General features: G+C 49.8%; 9 protein-coding genes across 9 annotated transcripts; 5 read left to right on the top strand and 4 right to left on the bottom strand.

Moving 5' to 3' along the window:
- Positions 1 to 89: 89 nt before the first annotated feature.
- Positions 90 to 1155, top strand: N7457_004088 (uncharacterized protein; the record flags this gene model as incomplete). Its single annotated transcript, XM_057175133.1, has 2 exons — positions 90 to 932; positions 1000 to 1155. 2 exons carry the CDS (start codon positions 90 to 92, stop codon positions 1153 to 1155), a joined length of 999 nt encoding a protein of 332 aa, XP_057032180.1.
- Positions 1156 to 1838: 683 nt separating this feature from the next.
- On the top strand, positions 1839 to 3624 carry N7457_004087 (Major facilitator superfamily domain general substrate transporter; the record flags this gene model as incomplete). Its single annotated transcript, XM_057175132.1, has 3 exons — positions 1839 to 2099; positions 2166 to 2912; positions 2965 to 3624. 3 exons carry the CDS (start codon positions 1839 to 1841, stop codon positions 3622 to 3624), a joined length of 1668 nt encoding a protein of 555 aa, XP_057032179.1.
- A 198-nt stretch (positions 3625 to 3822) lies between these two features.
- N7457_004086 (uncharacterized protein) lies at positions 3823 to 4843 on the bottom strand (the record flags this gene model as incomplete). Its single annotated transcript, XM_057175131.1, has 2 exons — positions 3823 to 4269; positions 4328 to 4843. The coding sequence occupies 2 exons, from the start codon at positions 4841 to 4843 to the stop codon at positions 3823 to 3825; spliced, it is 963 nt and encodes a 320-aa protein (XP_057032178.1).
- A 1341-nt stretch (positions 4844 to 6184) lies between these two features.
- N7457_004085 (putative MFS hexose transporter) lies at positions 6185 to 8278 on the top strand (the record flags this gene model as incomplete). The annotated part of the gene is made up of 10 exons (XM_057175130.1): positions 6185 to 6345; positions 6398 to 6523; positions 6572 to 6675; positions 6730 to 6876; positions 6931 to 7041; positions 7100 to 7431; positions 7487 to 7589; positions 7647 to 7884; positions 7942 to 8005; positions 8090 to 8278. 10 exons carry the CDS (start codon positions 6185 to 6187, stop codon positions 8276 to 8278), a joined length of 1575 nt encoding a protein of 524 aa, XP_057032177.1.
- A 364-nt stretch (positions 8279 to 8642) lies between these two features.
- Positions 8643 to 9764, bottom strand: N7457_004084 (uncharacterized protein; the record flags this gene model as incomplete). The annotated part of the gene is made up of 3 exons (XM_057175129.1): positions 8643 to 8903; positions 8966 to 9221; positions 9271 to 9764. 3 exons carry the CDS (start codon positions 9762 to 9764, stop codon positions 8643 to 8645), a joined length of 1011 nt encoding a protein of 336 aa, XP_057032176.1.
- Positions 9765 to 10165: 401 nt separating this feature from the next.
- N7457_004083 (putative sexual development protein (LsdA)) lies at positions 10166 to 11286 on the top strand (the record flags this gene model as incomplete). The annotated part of the gene is made up of 2 exons (XM_057175128.1): positions 10166 to 10519; positions 10579 to 11286. The coding sequence occupies 2 exons, from the start codon at positions 10166 to 10168 to the stop codon at positions 11284 to 11286; spliced, it is 1062 nt and encodes a 353-aa protein (XP_057032175.1).
- A 354-nt stretch (positions 11287 to 11640) lies between these two features.
- On the bottom strand, positions 11641 to 12936 carry N7457_004082 (polysaccharide lyase family 1 protein; the record flags this gene model as incomplete). The annotated part of the gene is made up of 4 exons (XM_057175127.1): positions 11641 to 11979; positions 12048 to 12378; positions 12427 to 12552; positions 12602 to 12936. The coding sequence occupies 4 exons, from the start codon at positions 12934 to 12936 to the stop codon at positions 11641 to 11643; spliced, it is 1131 nt and encodes a 376-aa protein (XP_057032174.1).
- Positions 12937 to 14272: 1336 nt separating this feature from the next.
- On the bottom strand, positions 14273 to 16145 carry N7457_004081 (putative amidase; the record flags this gene model as incomplete). Its single annotated transcript, XM_057175126.1, has 4 exons — positions 14273 to 14552; positions 14590 to 15304; positions 15358 to 15785; positions 15850 to 16145. The coding sequence occupies 4 exons, from the start codon at positions 16143 to 16145 to the stop codon at positions 14273 to 14275; spliced, it is 1719 nt and encodes a 572-aa protein (XP_057032173.1).
- A 1288-nt stretch (positions 16146 to 17433) lies between these two features.
- On the top strand, positions 17434 to 18870 carry N7457_004080 (uncharacterized protein; the record flags this gene model as incomplete). Its single annotated transcript, XM_057175125.1, has 3 exons — positions 17434 to 17652; positions 17792 to 18300; positions 18360 to 18870. 3 exons carry the CDS (start codon positions 17434 to 17436, stop codon positions 18868 to 18870), a joined length of 1239 nt encoding a protein of 412 aa, XP_057032172.1.
- Between the last annotated feature and the right edge of the window lie 336 nt (positions 18871 to 19206).

Here is a 19206-nt window from a genome sequence, read left to right as displayed (position 1 = left end):
CCCTGTCTATATACAAAAGCCTTGTAATCTACGCTTCCGCTTCGTCTGTCCCCGTCGATGGGCATATTGGCTACTATAGACCCACCAGGATGGCTGAAGTTCATGTCGACCCAGCCGTCTTCGCGAAATCCGCCGGTAAAACAGTCCTGATAACTGGTGCTGCGCGCGGTATCGGAGCCGCAACGGCCATCTTCTTTAACGACCACGGCGCGAATGTCATCCTTGCCGATCTCCCTCATCTCCAAGACAGCGCCGAAGAAGTAATCAACAAGCAGATACAGTTCCCAGAGCGAGCCATATTCGTGGCTGCCGATATAGTCAACTGGGCACAGCTGACAGCATGTTTCGAAGCCGCAATCTCTAAATTTGGAAACCTCGACATCGTCGTCGCTAATGCGGGGATCATGGAATCTAAAACTGTCCTTGATCTGGACGTGGATGAAGATGGTCATCTTCTTGAGAATGAAGAGGCTGGAAGGGTAATCGATGTCAACATCAAAGGAACATTGAACAGTAATCTTTCCTTCTATACCTTCCTGCAATTCCCAGATCATGGACATACTAACAAGCATGAAACAGCGCTCCGCTTGGGACTCCACTACATGAAATCCCCCCCAAATACAGAACCTAAGCCAAACAAGTCGATCTTGCTCGTTGGATCCACTTCGAGCTACTTTGGCGGAACAGCAGTTACCGCGTACATCGCCTCAAAACATGCCATGCTAGGGCTTTTGCGCGCGTGCCAGCGTGTGGCGTGTGGGCACGGTATCCGTGTGAATGGTGTCGCGCCGTTCCTGACACCGACGCACATCACGGCTGGCTTTTCAGATTTATGGATTGAGTCCGGTCTGGAGACGAATACACTGGAGCGGGTTGCTGAGACTATTGCGCTTGTTGCTTTGGACACAGCGAGGCAGGGGGATTGTGTCCTGGTGAGAGCGTCATATTATAAATGCTGCATTCGGGCTGAAATGCTAATTCCCGATTTACGAGGTATAGGTCGCTGGAAGATATCGTCTAGAGCTTGAGAAGGCTATGGTAAGGCTCTTGCCGTTGTGGTTGGGGGAAGACCTTGGTGGGTTTATGGGCTATGCTATGCAATTCCTTGCTAATATTGGGGGGTATGTTTTGCCCAAGAGGGATGAGCCGGAGTGATTGAATGCACGTTTCGATACACAAGGTATGAACTGAGCTGCTGCTATGCGAAACCAAATGCATAACTTAGTCGGTGGTTTGATATTGATACTCCATAATTACGCGCGGCGATAGTCTTCACATGGATGTTGCAATTCAATGATGCAATCACACAATTATCAATGCTGTTTCAAGTACGGAGTAGAAAAGTAAGAATACCTTGCATAACGGAATGTTCATGCTCATATCATAATATACAACAAGGGATGAGGTGGCTGGAATGCCGGACATATTGAGGCCTGTAACCCATCATTCCTAGGGGTTTGTTTGGCTGCCATTCTCCCCCGCTATAGTAGAAGGGCCATTCACGGAACTTTAGATGTCAACTCTACTGCGATCAGGGGCCAATCGCGATGCACAGATGGGTCTCCCTTGTCTTGTGGAATCCTCCTAAACGGGCTCCTTGACAGGTTCGTCGACGACTAAGGGGCAGTGGAGAGCTCCTATTACCCACAAGGACTGCAATTCTTCTGTCCCACGTTGATGTGCGTAACACACGCTAGATATGAAGTTTTCTCCGAGAAACGCTGTTCTGTTCTGTTCAATGTCCCAGGTAACCTCCACAACAGCAACCATCTCCCCATGAGGAACGGCAGTACAACCGGATATACCTTGAGATAATTCAGCTGCCCACATCAAAACAAATGAGACGTCACTCAATAGCCGAAGAAATATACGAAAATGAGACCAAAATCAACTTCGGCGTACCGGACAGCGTCCGAAGCATGGGCGATAGGACTCCCAATCCAGCGCTAGGAAGCTCAATCCAGTTATTTGAGAGCGAGTCCTCAACCGAAGAAGAAAAAAGACGCCTCGGAATCAGAGGATGGCTGGTCTTCATCTGCATCGTCATTTTGGCTATAATGGATTCCTTCAATGCTACCGTGTTGATACCAGCGTTACCTGTATGTCCACACCCGCGAATGCCTTCTGTATCCCCAGATACAAAACTAAACACACACTCGATCTAGGATCTGGCCAATAAATTTGGAAAGCCATTAGCAAGCACATTCTGGGTTAACACAGTCTACCTCCTCTTCGGCACAACTAGCCAACTATACTTCACCATGATCAGCGAGGTCTTCAGCCACGGACCCGTCTGGATCATCGCCGTCGTTCTGGCAACAGTCGGTACAGGAATCTGCTGTGGCTCGATGTCTCTCATTGAGTTGATCGTCGGACGCATGATCCAGGGTATCGGCAGCGGCGGCGCGATGAGTCTGTGTTCCGTGCTAATGACCGAGTCCGCGCCAAAGGCCATCCATTCTCGTTATTCATGCTACATCCTGCTTACGCGCATGTGCGGCGCGATCCTAGGCCCCATCGTCGGCGGCTTGTTTGTCGATAATGCAGAATGGAGATGGGCGTTCTATTTCAACTTCATTTTCTGTGCTCTCGGCTTGCTGGCCATTCCGTTTGCTGTGGATCTGCGCGCTTCGAAGTATTTCCTGTCGCGCAAGGAGCAGGTTTTGGATTGGCTGGGTGTTGCGATGGCCTTTTTGGGGCTTGGGAGTATCTTGGTCGGTCTCTCTTGGGGTGGGAGTTTGTATCGGTGGGGACAGTGGCAGACTGTTGTGCCTATTGCGGTGGGTGCGGTGGTTCTTCTTGCGCTTGTCTTGTATCGGACCAAATGGGCTGCGCATCCGCAGTTTGGGAGGGTATTCCGGTCGAAGATGATGACTATGACGCATCTAGGGTGCTTTTTACATGGCTTTGTGGTTAGTCCTTGTCTTTGTTGCGAACTTATGTGATTTGTCTGACATCACCTAGTTTTTTGCGCATTTGCAATTCTTCCCTTTGTACTTCATTTCCGCTCATTATATGTCGGTCAGTCTGTCCGGTATCAGCTTGCTAGCCCTGATTGGGTTTGCGATTGCCCCTACGGCAGTGGTTGGTGTCATTCTTGCGCGAGAATTGAGATGTACTCAGTGGACCATCTCCGGAGGCTGGATTCTGACTGTCCTTGCGAGTGGTTGTTCTATTCTTTTGGATCATACCACGCCGACTGTAGCGTGGGTGTTCTTGTTGTTCACGGCTGGTCTTGGACACGGTCTGTTGCTTTCAAGTTACAATGTTCGCGTTCAGAACTTGCCCAAGGATGAGGATGGGGATAGCTCCCCTTCTATCTTGCCAACGACCATGTCCTACTATATAAGAGCTTGGGGGATGGCAGCTGCGGTTCCTGTCGGGGGAGTCGTGCTGTTTAATTTCTTCGGTTATAGGCTGGAAAGTGTGGGAATGAACCGGGAGTTGGTAACAACTGCCAATGGGTATCTTCTGTTGATGAAAGACGTGAGCATGACAGTCGAACAGAGAGACGCAGTGACATTTGCCACGGTCGCAGCGTTTCAGGTGTTATGGGGGGTCATCACGGGCGTTGCTGGGCTCGGAGGCATATCTTCTGCATTTTTGTGGCGGAAGTACCAATGAGTGGAAAGTGTTAGACATCAAGGATGTTAGCGAATGCCTCGAATTAATACAGCGAGCTAGCCTGATAGAGGCAATGAGAAGGCAAGCCTTCGACGCATGGACTACAAGTTGGTAATAATAACTTGGATTCCGGCTAAAGGCTAACTTGACTTAACAATAAAACATTTCTCGGCTAAGGAATAGGTCGTATCATGGTAATTAAGCGGACAAGCGTTGTCCAGTGATCCTTTCGAGTCTTTCCATCTCGCCATCACTCTTGCGATTTTCTCCTTTCAGCCTGTCAGGGCAAATGAATTCTCTCTTTCCCGTGATTTTCCAGCCTGATAGCCTCTCCTTGCCAAGCATCTCTAGCGTCTTTCTCTCGACGATGCTGTATTTCGAGGGATCGTCCCGGTCAAACTGGAACGGCTGTTTCAAAGCCACTGGCGGGTTGGTGATTACTCGTGGATGTCTCAGGCTGTTGACCGAAATGGAGTGACACATCAAAGGATGAAGAAGAACCACATCGCCCACTTTGCCAGTCATCTCATGGAATTCGTGGCAATTCTTGACAATATCCGAGTAAAATGGTGTATCAGTAGGACTCCCATCAGGTATTTCGCCACGTGGATACATATAGGGTGTCACGCCCTCGGGATGGTTGTACTATATTCACTACTGGTTAGAATCCGGTAAAAGTGGAACGAGAGGCTTGATCGCATACCAAATGCTGCGCAATGGATTTCATCGCATCCGGACAGGTCATAGTGCCACCTGCACGATCCTGGATGTCGGTAAATAGCGGGATAACCAGTAGAGCCTGTTCAGGCGAATCCAAGTAATGGGTAAAAAAGTCGCCATCCACATGCCATCCCGGCAGATCAGCAGGATGGGGCCATGTACCCTCGGTCTCGGGGGAGCCGAGATTGACGATCAAGGCATCGTTCCAAGTAGCCGAGTCCGGTGCTACACGGTCTTCGCCGCCGAGAAGCTCACAGATGGCCGCCCATGCCTTAGGGGCAAAGGTCCTCACCGGTTCTTCCTTGGTGTCCCCCATGTGGGTGACTTCAGTTGTCCAGGTTGATTTGTCGGAGGATGACATTCCTAGTCTAGTCCACACATCTCCGGCCCATTCGTTTGCTTTCTCTTGTGAGAAACAGCCTGGTAGACGCACGTAACCATATCGCATGAAATGATCGATCTGCTCTTGTGAGAGCTTGTGATTTGGTTTGGCTGCCATTGTTTCTTCTTAATGTATTCTCTGACTGAGCAGCGGAACTATAGAATGAGCCCATCTTCCCAAATGCGATCAAAACAATGGCAGTTACTTACTTCGGGAAGGTGGCTTGCTCGATGGGGTCACTATTCTGCCGGCAATTCTAATCTGACCAATGAGACGCTGTTCCTTCCCAACCAAGATAGAGGGGCGGTCACTATCTCAGCCCAAAGAAGGAAGCGGTGGAATCGGATATACAGGCTCAAGATGCAAGTTAGGCTATTCTTACTCGTATCACTTACCCTGCACTCTCTGTTCTTTAAGATGGCGTTAGCTTGGAACAGAATAAGATTTGTGCCAAAAATCCTCCCGAAGCGAACTAATAAATGGCGGTGCCAAGGAAGGATTCCGGCTAAACACTGTCCAGGCCTCGTGCCTGTCCCCGCAGATACAGCTCCAGCTTTCCCCCACCGCGCTTGGCATCACTAGTCAAATCACCCAATGGCCTTCAGGTGGCGCCCAGGCTAGCTTGATCGCTCAATTGGCCACGGAGAATGGTACGAAAACCGTGAATGTGCTCGCCGTACAGCGCACTTGCAACACGAAGCATCCTTTGGACCGGAGTAAGATCTGACCCAGCTGAACAAGGCTACGCAAGGCTGAGGACTCACTGTAAGCACCTTGCCCTCTCCAGGGCCCATTGTACTGTGGGCCTCGGCCCGCCCAACCGACTGAATCTGTGGGGAGAGCGGGCATTCTCCAGGGGAACGTTGGAGAAAGAAGTTATGGTTTCACCTTTCCCTAAGGTTGTAAGCGAGGCTAGCTCTTACCACGCGACTCGACTGCTATGGCCCATTCATCCATACCAATCATGGCTTTACAGGGGTTGACCCGCCGGCAAAAGTCCAAGGGATTGGACTGGGTCCGACACCTTGTGGCCCTAAAAGCCGGGGATGGAACGTTGCTGGTGGACTTGCAGTCTGACTGACTACTGAATCAAGCTAGTCTGCGCATGAATAGACATTGCTAGTCCCAGCTCTGCACGAAATCGGCTCTAGCGTCTTTTGCAGCCATATTCGCCTTTTTCTTTTTTTCCAGCAGAATGACTCTCGATCGCGAAGACGGGGGGGAGCTCTTGACTCAATCAGCCTAGTTCAGGCACTAAGTCAGCGTACCCGGCTAATATCACAATGCTACACAATCCAAGATGGCAAATTTCAATTCTTTAAAAGGGTTGGGAAGCCCCCCTTAGCTCTGCTTTACCCTCGTGTTGTGCTGTGCTAGCTCAGTGGAACTTTCAACTTCCAATCAAGATAATTGCATGCTTGACATCTTGTGTTTATATAAGCACACTACACAGACAACATGGGTATCGCTGTCGGAGCGTCGACTCTACAAACCGAGGCAGCTCAGGCTGAGCAGCCTGAGCTGGAGGAGGTTACCTGGTATCAGGATCCTGGTCTTCGCAAGCTCTATTTCTGGGCTGCCATTCTTTGCGTCGCATCTGCAACTACTGGTTACGATGGGTAAGTCAAGAATCCTTGTTATTGAATGCAAAGCTAAGAGAGCACTCTACAGAATGTTACTTGACACTTCCCAGAATTTGGATGAGTGGCAAACGTATTTCAACACACCAGGCGGCTCTAAGCTGGGATTGATGAACGCGATCTACCAGATTGGCAGTCTGGTCAGCTATCCTATTGTGTAGGTGGTTCTCTGCTCGCTGGGATTGGATTTCGCTGACTCGATTAGTCCCTTCATCGCCGATCGATGGGGTCGCAAGCTTCCCATCGCCATTGGATGTGTCTTGATGATATTCGGTGGCTTACTCGGTGCATTCTCCACAAACTACGGCAGTAAGTCTGAGCTCCCTGGCTCCGGAGACCATGGTATTGACCAATTCTATCTAGTGTACGTCGCCGGCAGATTGCTACTTGGCTGCGGTAACAGTCTGGCCCAAATGGCATCCCCAGTCCTCCTCGTCGAAATCTGCCACCCTCAACACCGCGGGATAGTCACCACTATTTACAATTGCTTGTGGAACTTGGGTGCACTACGTAGGTTTCTTTCCAATACCGCTTGCCGGGTGCTGAGGAGCTGACTGAGTATAGTTGTCGCATGGATCGCATGGGGAACTATGTATATTACCAACGATTGGTCATGGCGCAGTTTGACTCTGCTCCAAATATTGCCCGCGGCCATTCAGATTGTTTTCATCTGGTGTAAGGTTTCCCCCCATCTTTTGGCCTGGTTTGGATCTTAGTGGCTGACCGTGATTAGGGGTCCCGGAATCTCCGCGTTGGCTCGTCTCCAAGGAGCGGTATGAGGAAGCACTGGATACACTTTCCTATTACCACGGAAATGGAGACAAAAACAATACTACTGTTCAATTTGAGTACCGTGAGATCAAGGAGACGATCAGCTTGGAGATGCAATACCAGACCAACAGCAGCTACCTGGACTTCATGAAGACCAGAGGTAACCGTTACCGTCTGGCAATTTTGATCTCTCTGGGCATTATCTCGCAATACAGCGGCAACGCCTTGTTTAGCAACTACACGAATTTGATTTACAACAGCATGGGTATCACCGAACAGAACAAGAAGATTCCGGTTTGTTTTCCCTGTCCATCTCATTCTCAAATGAAGCCATGCTGACCTTGTATAGATCAATGGTGGAAAGACTTTGCTCAGTCTGATTGTCAGCGTTGGATGTGCATTCTTCGTTGACCGGTTTGGCCGAAGACCTCTATTCCTTGTTTCCACAGTTGGTACGTGCCAGTTGCCCCCGGCCTTGAAAGGACTGAGTACTAAATTTCCCTCCTTAGGCATGGTCCTCATCTTCCTCGGATGGACCATTGTCTCATCTGAATTCGAACGTACCGGAGATGTCAAGAAGACAGGCTACCCACAGGTCGCCTTTGTGTGGCTGTACGCCGTATTTTACTCCATCGCCTGGTCCGGTCTCCTTGTCTCCTACGCGCTGGAGATCCTGCCCTACCGTCTGCGTGCTAAGGGTATGATGATCATGAACTTGACGGTGCAGGCAGCGCTGGTTCTTGGAAAGTACGTGTCCCCACCTTCAACTACTCTGCCTTTTGACAAAACTGACCTGTCTGCCAGCTACACTAACCCGATTGCATGGGAGGAACTCCCTCACCACTGGCATCTGTCCCTCATTTACACTGTACGTATTTTGAACTCACCACGTGTCGGGTACCCCTTACGCTACGTGCTTTCGAGGTGCTAATCTACGGTTGCCCTTCTATAGATTTGGATCTTCGTCGAGCTCCTCTTCGTCTACTTCTTTTACGTTGAGACCCGTGGCCCTACTCTTGAGGAGTTGGCTAAGATCTTCGATGGCGAAGATGCTGTTGTGGCACGTGTTGATCTGCAACAGGTCGAGAAGGAGATTGAGATCACCCAGAAAGAGTCGCCTGATCATAAGGAACGTGCTTGATTTTGTGTTGTTACGAAACCTTTACGCAGGACACGCTTTGACGTTCATTATTGGACAAACCTATACTTGCTTGTTATACTCAGCTTGGACTAATTTGATAATATTCTATTTTACGACTTCTTTTTCTGTTATATTTCTCATAATGCCAAAGGGTACAATGTACCAGTGGTATGTGGCTCCGGAATAGACACTTCATTATCTGTAGCTGTTAGACAAGAAGACTAGATTTGCAATTTTGTTATTTGGCAACTTCCTCTAGGTGTTCTGACTCTGTATCTGGCCCGACGCATGGGCACATTTTCTGGAACATCTTTTGAAGGGTTCCTTCTTTTGCCATGTCCACGTTCGCGGCCGCCGATGAACTCTAATGGATGGTTAGAGTGCTTTCTGAATCCATTGCATCTTTAGTACAAGCCTTTGGAATATATGTAGGGATTGTGGGTCCTTTAGGATCTCCGACTAGGTCTCCGGCCATGAATCCAAGTAGAATATTCATATTCTTGTTGGCGAGTTCATTGGTAGAGAAGTCAAGAAGCCGGGTCTTCTTGATGACTAGCTCTTGCTGGCTGGTATGGGCTTCCAGTACTCGTACTTTCATTCGGCCGAAGAATGTGATGACCATGACCTATGTCGTGATTTATTTACTTTAGCATGAGTTATATAGTGGTGTTTTGAGCCTGTACTCACGGGAATGGTATTATACTCTGAGGATTCCTCGCCTTCTAGCCGTGTGATCATAACTGCGGCAAGGGCCATCACCTCCAATCGCAACAGCTCTTCGCTGGGCTCCTCTGCAATCAAAATTGAGATCATAATGTGCGGGGGTGCTCCTAAGGGATACAGAAGTGACTTCGGCACAAACACAGCGGCTGGCGATGATCGAATTGATCCCCAAATAGCTGGGTAGAACCTCTCAGCAACAACCGAAGGTACAACCTCGCCGCTGTAAATTTAGCGTACTCGTCAAGTCACAAAGGATGTTGGTCTCTTACCTCTCCAGCCATTTCGACATCTGCCTGAGGTTTGGTGGGTCTCTATCATCTTCTGGAGGGTAGAACTGACGGCGGAACTGGAAGAACATCCACTCTACACATGAAAACACATAGGATGCTTGGCTATGAAGGCTCCGAAGGAGTCGATCATTTTTGGTGTTCCCCCACCCATCAGTAATCCCTTTCAGTTGTTTCATATATTCGGAGTTGGTAACAACAGGGGGAACCCAGGCGGCTCCTCGCGGTTCAAAGAAAACAGGGCCGGATGGATCGGAATTCGGGGGATGAAGATGTTTACCATCATCATCCAACTCAAGCAATCGACAATTAATACCGAGCAACTTGTAGGATGCTGGGTCGATCTGGGCGGAGCTGTAGATTTCGACCCGCTTGTAGATCTCGTCCATAGCGGCAAGGACTTGACTGCGAGTTTGGAGGTAGGCTGCGACCCGTTGGCTCTCACCGGGTCTCAACATGGAGAGGCTGATAGGCATGTTGCTACAACGGGTGTGCAGTGCAATATAAAATCAAAATGGACAGAGAGATGGATGTTGGATGAAGAGTCCGGAACTCGTCCGCTGGGCAACGAGAAATGTTGTTAACCGATGGATAATGAACCATGACCGGCTGAAGTGTAATAAACTCTCCATCCTCCGCGACAGTAGGGTGTGTCGCTGCCTAAGTAGTAAGGCCTCATCTATATAAGTCTTAACTCCCGTCGAGAGCACCTTCCTCAATCGTTCCTTACGATCTGCACTATGGACTCGACTCAACTTCCATCGTTTCTCTCTTCATACTTCCAGTCCTTTACACACTATCCACTCTGTCATCACAAAACATCGATATCAGCTTCTTTCCTTCTATCAATTCTGAAATTTTCTTATTTACCCCCAGAATGCGCATCCGCGTTGCGGCCGTCCTCCTGGGCGTAGCCCACTGGGTATTCGCCCTGCCCGTTTTGAACGTATCAAGTGATCAGGGCCTGCCGGATGGGATGCCTTATCCAGGACCCAGTGAGCTAGAGATGATTGAAGAAAAAGCGCATGGAACTTTGCCGAACGGACCGCCTCCTCCTGCCCTGAGCGAAGCAGGAATCACCAACCTCAAGCTGATCGCATTCAATGAATTGTTCGAAGTTGCATTCTTCCACCAATTGATCACAAACATCACTGAAAAGGTTCCGGGATATCGCTTTTCAGAGGAACGTGATTATGACTTTGTTTTAAATGGTTTGAAGGTGATTCTGGCTGTATGTAATCCACTTTCTATCATCATTGGCAAGTGATATTTACTGATTCTACGCTGTAGCAAGAGGAGCTCCATGCCCTGGACGCGAACAATGCCCTGTCCCATTTTGCTATTGATCCTATCGAACCTTGCCACTATACCTTCCCCGTTGACAACTTTGATGCAGCCATCGTACTCGCTAGCACCTTCACAGATGTGGTTTTGGGAACCCTACAGGATGTTGTAGAGAGATTTGCTATCAGTGGTGACTTTGGGCTTTCTCGCGAGGTTGCGTCTATTATTGGTCAGGAGGGAGAACAGCAGGGCTGGTTCCGCGTCATGCAGGGCAAGGTTCCCAGTGAACTTCCCTTCTTGACAACCAGTGATCTCAACTTTGCCTTCACTGCCATTCAGAGCTTTGTTGTGCCTGGCACTTGCCCTAACATTGACACGATTCCACTTCAAACGTTCGAACCTCTCACCTTCGTTAATGTTCCGACTGCGAAAACCAAAACCATCAAGGTTTCCTTTACTGATCACCACCATACGAATGAGACCATATTATGGATTACCTATATCAACCAGCAGAATCTGCCGATTGTGGAACCTCTTCGAGTGCTCTCAAAGGACGATGACGATATTATTGCGGAGGCTTTGTTCCCCTACGATGCACATGAGATGAATGGACTGACTATTGCTGCGGTGACTTCTACGGATGGGCCATTCCCCAATGCGTACAGTGTAGCCAAGGATACTCTCGCCGGACCTGGCCTTATCATCATCAACTGATTGGAACGCGTCGTCAACTGCTTGTCTCAGATGACTTCGCGATATACACACATCACTATCATTAGCTGCCCTATGTCTTGAATTCGAAGTGTACATACCATCTCTGTTTACCGTTGTTCTTCTTGTTAATAAACAAAATTCATCACTTGCTCTCAAGGGTCTACTAAATAATACTGATCACATAACCAACCAGTTGTTCAAATGACAGAGAAATAGTTGTATGAGCCAACAATCGACATACAAACACCACCCCAATACTTCCATATCAAGTTTGCATAAAACCACTGCCAGCAGTACCTATAATGGCTCTGAGCCCAATCCACCCCCGATCAGTCCCCGTTCCCAAGTCCCGTCTTACAGTTTTCCTTGCCCAGCATTCGCCGTAACGCTAGAAACCACAGAAGTATAAGCCGTCGCAGCAGCAATATTCTTGCCCGAGAAATTCGTCAAAAACGCCGTATCAGCCTGCTTAAACGCCCCCGACGACCCAAACCCATTATTCTCACACACCCGACCCAAATACGTACTGCAGACGGCATTGGTATTCGTATCAGGCGATGAAAACAACTGTCCCGAAATCGGCGATTCAACCACCGTCGGAATATTCTGGAACACATTCCCCTCTGCTAGAACATACCCGCCGGAACCGATCTCGAAGGCATGGCCCGAGCTGGAGTACCAGTAGTTATTGACCTGGGAATGTATTAGGGTACATAGTCTTTTTCAATGATCATGCTCATGAAGAAAGTATTGGTACTCACAGCATGCAGAAGCGTATTACCCTGCACCTTGGGCGCACGTCCGCTCGTGCGGTAGATATAGTTGCCCTTCATGGTGACCAGATCGCTTGATCCAGCGAAGTAAATTCCCCAGTAATGGTATCCGTCGCAGGTAGCGGAATAATCGCTCACCCCGTTGATGTAGCTGTTAGAGATGGTAACGCGCTTGGAAGCGTCTTCGCCCAGCACGATGTGTTGTCTGCCGATACGTGCTGTCGTGACGTGGTCGATCCAGACCATATCGGCGTTGTTGATTGTGATTGCGTCGCCGCCCCATACGTATTTAGGGTTTAGGTCGGTGATGGCCACGTTTCTGGGTTGTTAGTTTTGGTGGGTTTCGTCTTGGTGTTTGCTTTCTTACTGGATGATGATGTTGCTGGCGCCGCTGACCATGCGTAGACCTTTGCCTTTGATTATACCCGCGGAGCCGGAGCCGATGAGGGATTTGTTGGATTTGACGGTTATACCGAGGACCCCGGCGTTGTCGCTGCGATATATTAGTATGGTGGATTAGATAGGGTTAGGGTCACGCGTACTAGCTGACAGAAACTGATGGTGCTGATGATTGGTAGTTTGTACACCAGTTGTCCTTGTTAATGGCCACTTGGCAGGCAGATGCGGTGCCCCATGGAGCGCAGCCGGTGCCGGTGGTTGTTCCCTCTGTACCGGTGAAATCGAAGGTCTTGGTTAGGACGATCACTCGCGCTGAAGAGTCGCCTAGGTATGAGACTAGCTCCGCTGTCGTACTAGGGTAGACGGGAGTGGCAGAGCCACCGCCAGTCACGCCTTTAGCGAATCCCTCTGCTGCGCCGGAGACTCCGACGGCGGCAGCTTGGGCTGCGAGTGTGGTGATTATGGCTGCGAGTTTCATTTCGAGACCTGGTAATGGTACCTAGGTATGATGGGTTGGTTGGGATAAAAACCTAAGAGAAAACATGTCGAGTGTGTGTCTCTTATATAAGGATATAGAACATCCAAGCTGGGAGGGATAGACACGGTAAAACAAGCATGTTTGAGATCTCAGTTCTCTCCGCATGCGGTTAAACTCCGACATGAAGTGTGCGTTGACCTAACTCTGAGGTTTGGCGTGACATGGGCCCCATGCTTTGACCGGGTATTAGCGTGGTGACCCATGTGTATGCAGTCCACAATTTTGCGGAGAAAGGTAGCTGAAACCGACTAGTTTGTCTATGCAGAAGAGAGTTTCCTGAGAGAGCTTCGGCACTGGAGGAATTTCATTGTGTGTGTCCAGGACGATGTACGGGAGATACACCAATAGGGGGTGCATAAGCCCCTCTTAGGAGGTAATTGGTATATAACGTCCTCCGTGGCCGAAAAAGGCCTTGCAGAACAATTCCAGGAATTAAAGTAAAGTTATTCAACGCCACGGGGCGCTAAATTATGCCAGCGTTAGAGGATCCGGTCTGGTGCGTGAAGATGTCTCATCCCTGGGATGGTCCCCACGTTGAAACTGCATAGTACCAACTCTATGGCCCTTTTACTCAGATGGGATTGGTGTTGCGGGTGGATTTGGGCGTATGATCCAGTCAGCGGTGTTGTTTATCGCGGTCTAATTCGGCAGCACCCCTGTGTTCTGGTTTCTCCTATGGTGGGCTTATGGGGTCAGGTGTGATGTTGGTTTGGGAACAATTCCTCCGTCTTGGCGAAAGTAGTGTCGAGGTAATTTCCTGTGTCGATCCACGGAGAATTGATATGTGAGATTGATTTCGCATCAATCAGGACAGCTCTGTACTGGAGCTATGATCCATGTGAAGACCACCTAAACAGGTAGCTGGTCCTGCCGGACGGGCGTTAGTGTTCTCCACAGTCTCAGAGCTATCAGATGTAACCCACTGCTCTGAAGGCCTTTTTTGTGTTCTAGAAGGACACTCCTCATTTCGCGGAATCAGCTGTGGGCTAATTATAGTCCATGCTAGTCCATAGCCTGTCAAGTGGGCTGTTTCATCTTCAGCGGTCTAGATTCTAAGGATACCGCTTCATCTAGAGCATTTAGGTTAGTTCAATTAGAGACTCGGGTTCCACCGAGAAGTGGACAGTAGAACGGTAAAAATTAATGGGAAGTTTTCAAGGAACTCTATCCATTAGAGAAATCTAGTCTACGTAGAAAACGATGTGTGGTATACAACAAGAAATGACAATGATCAGACCTCGACAACCATTTCAAATGGTTGTTCCCTCCTCTTGACTTAGAAGGGAACAGGCAAGTTGCGCTCCAGGTAGCCGCGCCACTGGGGGAGGGGACGCTGCCACTCGGCGCCAGAGTTCTTCTGCAGATCCTCAATAGCACTGGCATACTTGATCAAGCTAGCCTCGGAGAAGGCAGTGTTCATGATAGCAAAACCGAAAGGCATGCCCGTGACATCGCTAACACCGCCAGGCAGAGTGATGACGGGGTATCCAGCCTGGGCAGCGATCTGAATGCTCTGAGCCATATCGGGGGGCACGAGGAGACCGTCCAGGGTAACGCTGCCTTGCTTCAGGGCAGCATCAATACCCTCCTCACGGGTAGTGCGCTGGCAGAACTCGAGAGCCTGGAAGTAGGTCTCGTCCATGACACCCCTTGCTCTCAAGGGAGGCGAGGAGACCGTCCTGGCCGGAGGCGAAGGCAGGGTGGACACCGGGGAGACCACCCTCGGAGCCGGAGTTGTCAATGTTGTACTGGACGAGGTCCTCGACGGAGCGGACGTTGGTGTTCTCGACCTCGGAGAGGTAGTCGCGCAAGTTGTTGTAGAAGTCGACCTTGATGTAAGAGTAGGATGACTCGTTGGCGAAACCGCGGGCGGTACCGTAATCCCAGTTCCAGCCGTCGGGCGAGACGATCTCCTTGTAGTGGGGCAGCTCGGTACCGTTGATAACGGTGGCACCAGCGGACTCGATCAGCTCAACCAGGTCGAGGAGACGGGTGACTTGATCGGGGTCAGCAAGGGCCCAGAAGGACTCCCAGGGGATACCGAAAACGGCACCCTTGAGGGCGGTCTGGTCGGTCAGGAATTGGGCATAGCCACCAGTAGGAGTAAGACCCTCCTGGGCGGAAGTGTAGTTGTCGCGGGAGTCAACGCCGTAGATGGCATCGAGAGCATAGACGGCATCACGAACGGTCTTACCGAAGGTGCCAATGGTGTCCTGGTGAGCAGACTCGGGGATGACACCGGCACGGGAGGTCAGACCAACAGTAGGCTTGATGCCAACGATGCCGTTGCGCTGAGCGGGGTTGATAACTAGTTTTCATTAGCGAATATTCAAAATCCATGCAATGAGGTTTTGTACATACCACTGCCATCAGTCTCAGTTCCAAGAGCGATAGGCACAAGGTTGGCACCGACAGCGACACCGGAGCCAGTGCTGCTACCACCAGGGTTGACGTTCAAGTTGTAAGCACTGCGGCACTGGCCGCCACGGGCACTGAAGCCCTCAGAGTAGTCGTTGGAACGCATATCGGCCCACTCGCTCAGAGCAGCCTTTCCGAGCAGCAAAGCACCGGCATTGCGGAGACCGTTAACAACGAAAGAATCACGGGGCACAACGCTGCCGAGCAGAGCCCAGCTACCGGCAGTGGTCTCCATGCGATCCTTGGTGGCAATGTTATCCTTAACAATGAAAGGAATACCGTGGAGCGGACCACGGACATTGCCCGCGGCACGTTCAGCATCAAGCTTCTGAGCAATGGTGAAAGCATCGGGGTTCACTTGCAGAATAGCGCTGGAAAATTTGTTAGTTGATTATTCTATGATGCTGAAGACTGAAGATTAAGATAGGAACATACTTCAAGTAAGGTTGAGTCTGGTGGACACGATCCATGTAGCACTCCAGCAGCTGAACGGTGGTGAAGGTACCCTTCTCAAGCTGGGCCTGAATCTCATCCACAGTTGCCTCGGCCAGGGTAAAGCCATGGCAGGGGCGCATGGGAAACTGGCTAGCGCCGTCGCCGTTCAGACGAGGGAAGTCATAGAGATAGGGATCAGACACAACCTGGGATTCGATCAAAGAGTCGGATTCCTGAGCAACAACGGAGCTCACCAAAGCGAGACCGCTGACCAAAGTCTGAAAGAGGGGTGCCATGGTGAAACTAGATTGATAAACCCCAAAAAAAACCATGTGGCAGGAAAGCCAATCTTTTGGGGGGTGTTCGCGTTGTTATACTCCCGGCCCAAGCAATATACGATGGACCGTGGATCCAGCCCCCTCCCCCTGGTCGTTCCCACGTTGTGACTAATCACCAATCACCTGGCCAATCTACCGGAAATGTACATCCTGATCCAGCGCGTGGTCCATATTTCTCAATCCTTTTACCTCTTTTTGCCTTTTTTCGCTTTCTTTGACAATTCTTGCTCCAGTCTCAACAACGGTGGTATCCATTTCCACCGGATCATTTCGGATTGGTGGCGTTGGCCACTATCTTTGTACATGAAAAATTGGCAGTTCAATCTACTTTGGGTCTTAATTAATCTATATGGTCCCAGAAGCAGTGCTCGGCTAGAAGACGGAAACGGTCGACCTGCCTAATTGGCACGTTTGGCTGTGGAAGAATCTGCGGGCCCCATCGCGTCCCTCGGAACCGAATTGCGTTCCGCGCGATCGATCCAGATCCACTCCGTTCCTCTGGTTCCCGCTTGTGATTGGCTGTCGTCTCTGAAGATATCCGGTTGTGCGCTTTTGTGTCACCGCATCCGAGACAACGTTGGCTTGGCCCCATCTTAAGCTCGGTCATTACGTAGTTAGAGAAGTCAATTGGGATTGATACAAGGCGTAAGATAGCAACAGAGCCAATGGGATGGCCGGATGCCAATGGAAAAACCACCCGCTTAGGGCAACCTCGCCTCCAACCGGTCTTCCCACGTGGCAGCTCAGGATTCTGCAGGACCAGGGCCTTAAATGCGTGTTTAATTAATACCTTTTTTTAGTTTGACATGGTCTGATGCTTGTTGTCAGTGGTGCATACCTCGTGGGCTTAACCCGGCTATTGTCACTAATTTCACGTAAAATGACATTCCAAGCCTCCAGGGCTGCTGGTGGGTTGGACTGCATCAAAGTTTGAATCCAACTCCACTGGGAGGAACTATGCCTTCCAAGATTTTGGGTCTGGAGCACCGTGAGTCTGGTACAGCACGTCGTTGGCCACCGAAGTCTTGCCCTGGTGCAGTTATTTGGAACGCAGCATAAGCCCCGCTGCTTCCACTTTCTCATCCAAACTTCGTCTTTCTTTTCGCGGTTCGGTAATATCCCCTCAAGATCGTCTTATCCCACCGGGGGATCGCCATTTTATTTATCCCTGATCATGTCTGGTTGATCTATCTTCAACTTATATCAGAATCCTCCTGGTCATGTTTACTCTCTTACATAGCCTACAATGACCATTCCCGCCGACATCCTTGCTGCACAGGCAGCAGGGAGAATCCCCAGCGACATTTCGCTAGAATATCTAGCGGAGACCTCCGATCGTTCCGCCATTGTGGGAATCATTTTCATGATATGTTTTACTGGTCTTTTGATGCTTCTACGACTTTATGCCCGTGCATTCATTGTAAAGAAGATCGGCTGGGACGATGCATTGGCCATCGCGACGTTGGTAAGACCATCCACTTTTCACCCCAGATCTGCACACCAACACATGGCAATTAAGTTGCCATGCATACGTTGATGAAATGGATATCAATGCATACTTGAAATCAAGCTAGATTAGCCACTAACAGCAATTCCTATTATAGATGCTCTATATTGCTTTTGTGGTTCTTTCTATCATCCTAATCAATATCGGAAGTGGCCGGCACATCGAATATATCCAATATGTGGTACCAATGCCCAAGGTCCGCGAAACTGAAGTCCTAGACCTTGTGGCCCACATCCTCTACACCACGGCTCTTTTCCTATGCCGTCTCTCCGGTCTAGCCTTCTACTACCGGCTCACGGCTCGCTCAACAAAACTGCACATGACCATCATCGCTGCGGCACCACTCCTCACGGCTGCATACCTGCCCCAACTATTCCTGCTCATTTTCCACTGCAAGCCGGTGACCGGCCTCTGGCCCTACGAATGGCAGGAGGAGCCTAGGGAGTATCAATGCCTTACATGGGGACTTGTATACTCCGTCAACTCAGCTCTTTCGCTCGCCTGCGACTTGCTGATGTTCGGCATTCCAGCGGTGCTCATTAAGGGACTGCATATCTCGATGGAGAAGAAGATCAAGTTATCGATCGTGATGTTCCCAGGTGTCTTGTGAGTAACTCTAAAAGCGCACCACTCCCCCCAGAAACCACCACTAACACTCCAACCAGCGTAATCGTGATCTCCGCAGTCCGCGTTTGGCTCGTAGTAGCTGGCCAATGGAAGGCCGACGGCAGTTGGTTTTATAACCCTCTGATGTGCGTCGAGAACGCCGAACTCGCAGCAACACTTATCGCGCTCTCGGTGCCTGCCTTGAAGCCCGTCTGCGGTAATCTCTTCGCCCACCTGACCGAGTACACGTCCAGTCACACCCTCTCGCGCTCGGCCAAATTGCAAAGTCGTGGGAATTCAAAAAACTTGTGTAGCGGTGCTGTCTCCAGCACCGCCGATAACAAGCGACTTCTCAATTGGTCCAAAGTTGGGAAAGATGATTATGAGATGATGGCTTCTGAGGTCTTGGTTTCCCGGGATATCAGAGGTAATTCCAGGGGGAGCGATCGCAGTGGCGATGGGAAAGACGATTCCGATAGTCCTGGAATTCGGGTTACGAATGAGGTCAATATTAGCCGTGATCATGAGCAGGCCGTGAGGTTTGAAAAGCCCGGCTCTAGAGATAGCTAGACGGTTCATTTTTCTTCTTATAATAGAATAGAGACACAACATAGATGTCAAAGACCTTTTTACTCTGCTATAGCATTCTATGCCTTAGTCACGTACTTACTATTGACTACCTAGGTACGCCTGGGCTTTCTATTCAGATGAAAATTCCTCTCTGTAACTAGAACTCGCGCAATCAGATCAATCTGTGCAGCGAAAGGATATACACGCGACTATTCTTTACATATAATGGACAATTTTTGATACAATTCCAGTTCTCACTCTATTTCCATCATGGTTTATCCATGAGGATCCATTTCTCAACATCAAAATTAAGCGCGGCAGATCCGGCACATCTAT

The sequence above is a fragment of the Penicillium paradoxum genome (genome assembly GCF_028828445.1).
Source record: "Penicillium paradoxum strain IBT 22861 chromosome Unknown utg000004l_segment0_segment0, whole genome shotgun sequence".
Classification (NCBI taxonomy): Eukaryota; Fungi; Ascomycota; class Eurotiomycetes; order Eurotiales; family Aspergillaceae; genus Penicillium; species Penicillium paradoxum.
This window is presented reverse-complemented; position numbering and strand designations above follow the sequence as displayed.